Source organism: Hevea brasiliensis, chromosome 14 (assembly GCF_030052815.1).
Source record: "Hevea brasiliensis isolate MT/VB/25A 57/8 chromosome 14, ASM3005281v1, whole genome shotgun sequence".
NCBI classification, from domain to species: Eukaryota; Viridiplantae; Streptophyta; class Magnoliopsida; order Malpighiales; family Euphorbiaceae; genus Hevea; species Hevea brasiliensis.
In genome coordinates, this window is record NC_079506.1 from 28,867,572 (window position 1) to 28,874,543 (window position 6,972).

Here is a 6,972-nt window from a genome sequence, read left to right on the forward strand (position 1 = left end):
ATTCAGAATACAAAATTTTGAATTTTTACTCTGCCTCGGGACCGAAAACGAGGTCCAAAAATTCCGAAAAAATTTCAAAAAACTCAGAAAAATTCTTAGACTCCAAATATATTTTTAGTTTTGCCACGTGGTCTTTAAATTAATTTTTAAAAATCATCAAAGTTTATATTTTCGGAAAATCGAACCCTATTTTTAAAATCCGAAAAACCTCAAATAATTTCTTAAAATTTAAATAAAATTAAAGTATCAATATTACTCATAAAATAATAAATTTAAAAATTTTTTGGGGTGTTACAACAAAATTAAACACCTTAATTTTTTTTAACAAAATTGACTTGTTAAAAATTAAATAAAACTATTGTTAATTAAAAAATATAATAAATGTGTTATATTATGAATTATTACGATGGCATAAAATTGAAAAGTTTGTCTAATTTATCTGAAATTTATTTTTTAAAAAACAATAATGAAAAGCAAATTTAATTAAAAAAATATAAAAAGTTATTTTAACCATCCTAAATTTAGATATGTTTTATCACACTCACATACACACACATATATATAATTTAAAAAGTGAGAAACTACCTTATTTGTTCGTGAGAATACAACGATTAAGTTGTTGGTTTCATCAAAATGATAAAAATTTAATTAATTCAATTGAAATAGAGACTGAAATAAGAATCTATCATTTGAGGGAAATGAATAAATATTAATAAGAAACAAATGAAATTTTTATAAAAATATAAGGAATAAAATATAAATATAAATATTAAGATATCAAAATTAAACTATGAATGGAATTTATATAAAGATAAAAATATTGGAGGGATTATTTAAAAAAAATACTAAAATTTTAATTTTAAAAATTGTAGAGGGTAAATAGTAATTTTTTTTTGAAAAAAATATATTAAATTTATGGGTAATTTTTTAATTTTAGAAATTTGTGGAGTAGAGCCATAGCCTCTTATCTCCAAGTAATTTTGCCCTTGAATTAAAATTTGCTTTGACGATACAGTATAAATTATTTTGTTAATGGATTATAAAATGAAAAATTAATTTGTTTGATTTTGAAAATATATAAATTGAATGGTATACTTTATCAAAACATTAAGTAATAAAATGTAAATTATTATATAAAATATTTATTTTTAAAAAATTATCATTACACCCTTAAAATTTTTAAAATTTTTAAAATTTCAGGTCCAATGCCCCCCGGCCCTACTCTCCCTCCGTCCATGGTGGGGATTTATAGTACAGCTTATGTCATAATGAATTCCAACAATAGTTAATAGAATTTAAATTCAAAATGGAGTGTATCAATAATTGAATCCACTAGGTCTAACCACAACCTTCTTTAAATTGTCATTGAAAGTCAAAAGTCAGTTTTGCATAATGCATGATTTCACGTTTCGTCATTGCATCTACAATACTAAATTCTTTCCTTTTTTTTTTTTTTTTTTTTCTCAAAGTAAAGAATTTGGTTGAAATTTTGAATATTAATCTTCTAGATTATGGTTAAAGCTAATAAAATAAGTAAATGGTAAATTATTATAGCTTTTTGAAGTTTGTTAATATTAATTAGCTAATATTTATATTTTAAAAATTAAATTAATTAGTTTATTTTAGTAGTTATTGGTGAGATTTTTATCAGTGATTGTTTCTCTCTTTTATATTTTTTATATTTATTTAATATTTTTAATAATTTTTAGATTTATATTTTTTTCATATATATATATATATATATTAACTTTTATTTTTAATTTTTTTAACATAAAATATTTTAGTTAAATTAAAATATATTGATTAACTAATTTAAATTTTTTTAAGTAAAATATTTGAAGAATTAAAAAATAACTGGAGTGACGAATAATTATATATAAATTATCCCATTATTTAATATTTCATAAATTAGTTAATAAAAGTTGTAGAGCTTTTGACATTTGACATTTGCTGTCAAGGAAAATTTCCTCATTCTCTCCTCCATTTTCCTTCAATTTTGGTGGCTAAATTCTTCGATCATTTTCAAGTTATCAAAAACCGCTCTCCTTTCTTCAATGGCTTTGTCGGTAAATGTCTCCGACGAGCCACTTACCCCCTCCGGCCGGCTATTTCTCCAGCCGGAAATGAGAACCATAATCCACTGTGCACTTGGCGTCAAACATCACATGGACATAGACGCCATAAAATCCACAATAAAGAACTCTTTCATGGTGAAGCACCCAAGATTCTGCAGTCTCCTTGTGCGCGACAAGAATGGATTCGAGCACTGGAGAAGAACAGAGATTGACATTGACCGACACATCATACTTGTTGACGAAACCGCCGCAACCAACGGCGGCGACGATGTTGACAAAATAGTGAACGACTATATAGCAGATTTATCATCAAGTAGTCCACTTGGCTGCGACAAGCCTTTGTGGGAAATACATATGATGATGAAGCAGAAGTGTGCTATATTCAGGATTCATCACTCTCTCGGAGATGGGATCTCGCTGATGTCGATGTTGCTGGCCATCTGCAGGAAGGCCGAGGATCCAGCAGCGGTGCCCACCTTGGCCACTGGTGGCCGGAGGGATTGGAGTGGAGGGAAAGGGAAGGATTGGAGAGGGGCTCTGATGGGCGTTTTGAAGATGGTTTTGTTTAATTTGGTTTTCTGTTTGAACTTTGTGTTGAGGTGTTTGTGTGTTCGTGACCGGAAGACGGTGATCTCTGGCGGTGATGGGGTGGAGCTATGGCCGAGAAAGGTTGCTACTGCTAGGTTTTGGATCGAAGACATGAAAGTGGTTAAACAGGCTGTTGCTAATGCGGTAAAGTAGATATGTTCTCCTTATTCTTTTTGTTGAGATTTCATACTTCATATAGAATGAAAATTGCTAATTTATTGCTACCAAGAAAAAAGAGAAATTATTTTTTTTTTTTTATATTTGACCAAATTCATATTTAAGTTAATATCTTTTTATAAAAAAAATAGATCAAATAGTTTCTATTTTTAACTTTTTTATCACTTTTAATTTTAATTAATGAAATTATTAATTATTTAAATTTACCATAACAACTAAATTTCTAAGTTAGTCTAATAAAATAAAATAAAAATTCCATTGATTTTTTTTTTAATCAATTCTATATTCATATTAAAAAATTATAAATAAAAAAAATTATAAAAAAATCTGAACTTTTAAAATTTTTACAATTCTACTCTAACCTAAAAAAATATCAATTAAACTTTGTATTTTTATATTTATCAATATTTAAAAATTATAAATAGGAAAAATTATAAAAAAAAATCTGAACTTTTAAAATTTTTGCAATAATACTTTAAACTAAAAAAAATTATAATTAAATTTTGTACTTTTTATATTTATCAATATTTAAAAATTATAAATAAGAGAAATTATAAAAAAATTTAAACTTTTAAAATTTCTGCAATTCTATTTTAAATTAAAAAAATTATCAATTAAACTTTATATTTTTAATGTATATCAATATTTAAAAATTATAAATAAAAAAAATTATAAAAAAAATCTAATTTTTACAATTTTTGCAATTCTACTCTAAACTAGACAAAATTATCAATTAAACTTTGTACATTTTATGTTTGTCCAATTACACTACACCGTCAATAAAGCCGATAAGGAGTTAATGGAAACACCAATTCAAACGTCTTTCATCTCCTAATTAATCCAATTAAACCCAAATTAAGTCTAATTAAATGAAATAAAACAAATATAATAAAAGGAAGATGATTTCAATCAAATCTTCTTTCTTATTCTGCAAAAGTCAAAGAGCTTTTGCCGCCTTTCTTTTCTTCTTCTTCTCCAACTCACCTTTTTCTTTCTTTCTCTAAATCAAAGCTCATAAAAATGTCTTCCATATCTATAAGTGATGTCTCCCTTGCCTGAAGCCAATATGTAACCGCTGAATCAGTGGTTCTTTGCTGACATTGAGTGAGAGCTGTACTTTATATGCTGTGGAGGGAATCTAGAATGTAGATTTTCAGATGTTAAGGTTGGTAGGTAAATGTAATATTTATCATTTATGATTCTTTTGATGGGTTTCTTTTTGTTTTATTTCTTTTATTTCATTTAATTTTTTTAGACTTAATTAGAGCTTAAAATTGGGTTTGACGGAGCGTTTTCATTAGCTCATTAAAGAACTAGTTGACAGTAAGGTGTAGTTAGACAAACATAAAAAGTATATAGTTTAATTGGTTGTGTTTTTTAGTTTAGGGTAGAATTGCAAAACATTTTAAAAATTTAGGTTTTTTTAGTAATTTTCCCTTATAAAATTTTTTTTATAATATTTTCCTCCACTTCATTTTAAATTTTTTTCCTTTCTTTTCTTTTTCTTTTTTTACTATTAATTTATCATATTTGTAATGGGGTATTTAATGCTCTACGTTGGATATAATTAAAGCATCTTAATCAATTTAAGAATATATTTTTTAAAATATTATATTTTTAAAAATAAATGAACTAACTAATTAGTATTATTAAAGTATAGAGACTAAATAGTGGTGTTTTTCAAAATATAAAGATTAATTAATTAATTTTTGAAAATAAAGGATTATATTTGATTGGTATTATTAACGGAAAATTTAACGAATAATTAAATAATTTAATCGAAGTAAAATATGGAAACTAAATAGTATATTTTTTAAAATACCGAGACTAAATAAGTAATTTTCCCCAACCTCTTTCCAATACCTTAAAAAAAAAAAAATAAATGAATAATTAAAACCTGAGCGGATGGCTTTTTGTATTGGAAATTTCATCAATATGTATAATCCAATAAGCTCCAATGAGCATTAAAAAAAATAATAGAAATTTACTTTTCTTTGATTTAATTAGTGCTCAATGCATTCAAATTAGATAGACTTGGGTTCTTCTATTTGGGACTGGAATTATACAGTTGGATGAACAAATGCAAGATTAGAAAATTTCAACAGCAAATGACCCCTCTCTAATAAGTTCCCATTGCTATGCGTTGTGATGTGGTGTCTGTGCAAATAAATAATGATTTGTGGCTGCTATAATAACATTGATTTTGTCCATAAATGCAGACCATTAATGATGTTCTATTCGGGGTGATATCTGCTGGTCTATCTAGATACTTGGATCATCGTTCACCGAATTGTATGCTGAGGCTTTGTTTGGCTTTTTTTTATTTTTATCCAGGATTTTCTTTCCTCTTGCTATTATTATAACCTGACTTCATATACATAATGAGACACCTATTAACCTTACTTCAATATCTTTGTTTATTAGCTCTAAAAGAGGGCCACCAGCTAACAGGAGTAGCAATGGTTAATTTAAGAGAGCAACCAGGATTGCAGGTAATTAAGTTATCATACATATACCTCTTACCCACAATCATGTATCTTAAAGCTTGTAATGCAGAAAGACTGGTGTATATCAGTATTCTATATTTAAATCATGCCTTCTTTGCCGATACTTTAACTCAGTTATATTGGAGTCGTCTTCAGGATTGTGAAGTATTGAGTTTGAGTCAAAGTTGAAACTGATAGTACCCAAAAAAAAAAAAAAAATGGAAATGACTATGGCATGTTCAGGATCTAACAAAGATGATGGACAGCAATTCGACATGTAATTGGGGCAACAAGTTTGGGATTCTCCTATTGCCTAGTTATTATTATCAAAGAGTTGAACCTCTTGAGCATGTGAAGAGAGCTAAGGTAATGATAGATAGGAAGAAGCAGACATTGGAGGCTCAATTCTCATACAGAGTTGGGGATTTAGTAATGTCATGGTTGGGACCAAAGGTAAAAATAAATAAATAAAAATATGAATTAATTTGCATATTCTTGTAGATTAATTAGTTCTCTTCTATTCTGCATATTGTAGATTGCTAGCTTGCTTAACTACAGAATTCTTTGTAATACCACCTTTACAATATCGAACGTGGTTGGACCGAAGGAGGAGATTACTTTAGCAGGCAATCCTATAACATTCATAAGGGCTAACACATCTAGCTTACCACAAGTACTGTGTTCAAGTTTCCTGAATTGTTGAAAATGAAAACTGAGTGAGATTTTTGTTTCCAATTGTTAAAGTTTTTGTTGGCTTTGTTTCACAGGCAGTGGCAATGCACATGGTGAGCTATGCAGGGAGAGCTGAAATGCAAATTGTGGTAGCCAAAGACATTATTCCTGACCCTGAATTTCTTGCTAAGTGCTTCCAAGATTCCCTGCTGGAAATGAAGGAAGCAGCTATAGCCAGCATGTGAACCCTGTAACAATTCAAAATTTTTAAATTATAAATAAAATAAAAAGAAAATATTATGTTATTAATATCATAGGATTTATTTGAACTGATTTTAAAATAAAGGAAAATAATAATAATAATAAATAAAGTAATAATAAATAAATTAATTAAAGTTAATTTAGTAAATAAGAATAAAATAATTAAATTTTCCTAGACTATATTTATTTTTATCATTACTAGAATTTTATTAAATTTTAACATAATAAAATAATTTTGGACTTAATTGTAAATCCCTAAAAAGTTGGGGGACTAATAGTGTAATTAGAAGTTAAAAAAAAAAACCCAGAAATTAAAACGCAGGCCCCCCCCCCCCAACACTCTCTCTCCCCGACTCTCCTCTCCCCCTCACTTTCTTCCTCCCATTTCTGTTCGGGCGACCAGCATCAGTGCTGGCGAGGTACCGCCGGCCTTCTCCCGTGTCGGAACAACCACCAGACGGCGACAGTACCGAGCAGAAGGCAGCAGAAAGAGAGAGAAGGAGAGAGGAAAGGGAGGAGAGAGGGAGAGAGCGCGCGACAGGGGCCCGAATTTGCAGCGTTGCCCCGACCGACTCCGGCAGCCATTCCAGGTGATTTCAAGGGCCATGGACTCCCAAGATGATGAACTTTCAGATGAGACTAGTGGCACCCCGTTTGGTGGCCGGAGGAAAGAAAACCGGTGAGGGAAAGTTAGAAGAAAATCATATGGATTT

General features: G+C 28.8%; 1 protein-coding gene across 2 annotated transcripts; it reads left to right on the plus strand.

Annotated features, from left to right (window-relative positions):
- Positions 1 to 1,933: 1,933 nt before the first annotated feature.
- LOC110634921 (wax ester synthase/diacylglycerol acyltransferase 11-like) lies at positions 1,934 to 6,308 on the plus strand. 2 transcript variants are annotated; one of them, XM_058135482.1, is made up of 6 exons: positions 1,934 to 2,807; positions 5,060 to 5,132; positions 5,265 to 5,332; positions 5,570 to 5,779; positions 5,862 to 5,999; positions 6,094 to 6,305. In XM_058135482.1, the coding sequence occupies exons 1-6, from the start codon at positions 2,055 to 2,057 to the stop codon at positions 6,241 to 6,243; spliced, it is 1,392 nt and encodes a 463-aa protein (XP_057991465.1). In that variant the 5' UTR covers positions 1,934 to 2,054; the 3' UTR covers positions 6,244 to 6,305. The 2 variants fall into 2 exon arrangements, with proteins under 2 accessions (XP_057991465.1, XP_057991466.1); XM_058135483.1 differs by lacking the exon at positions 5,862 to 5,999 and having other exon boundaries at positions 6,094 to 6,308.
- The last annotated feature ends 664 nt before the right edge of the window (positions 6,309 to 6,972 follow it).

What these genes read in the sequence shown, in the direction of transcription:
- LOC110634921 (XM_058135482.1), top strand. Translation starts at nt 2,055, where the DNA reads ATGGCTTTGTCGGTAAATGTCTCCGACGAGCCACTTACCCCCTCCGGC. An exon ending in GAGAGCAACCAGGATTGCAG is followed by an intron (nt 5,333 to 5,569) that starts GTAATTAAGTTA and finishes TGGCATGTTCAG; the next exon opens with GATCTAACAAAGATGATGGA. An exon ending in ACACATCTAGCTTACCACAA is followed by an intron (nt 6,000 to 6,093) that starts GTACTGTGTTCA and finishes TTTGTTTCACAG; the next exon opens with GCAGTGGCAATGCACATGGT.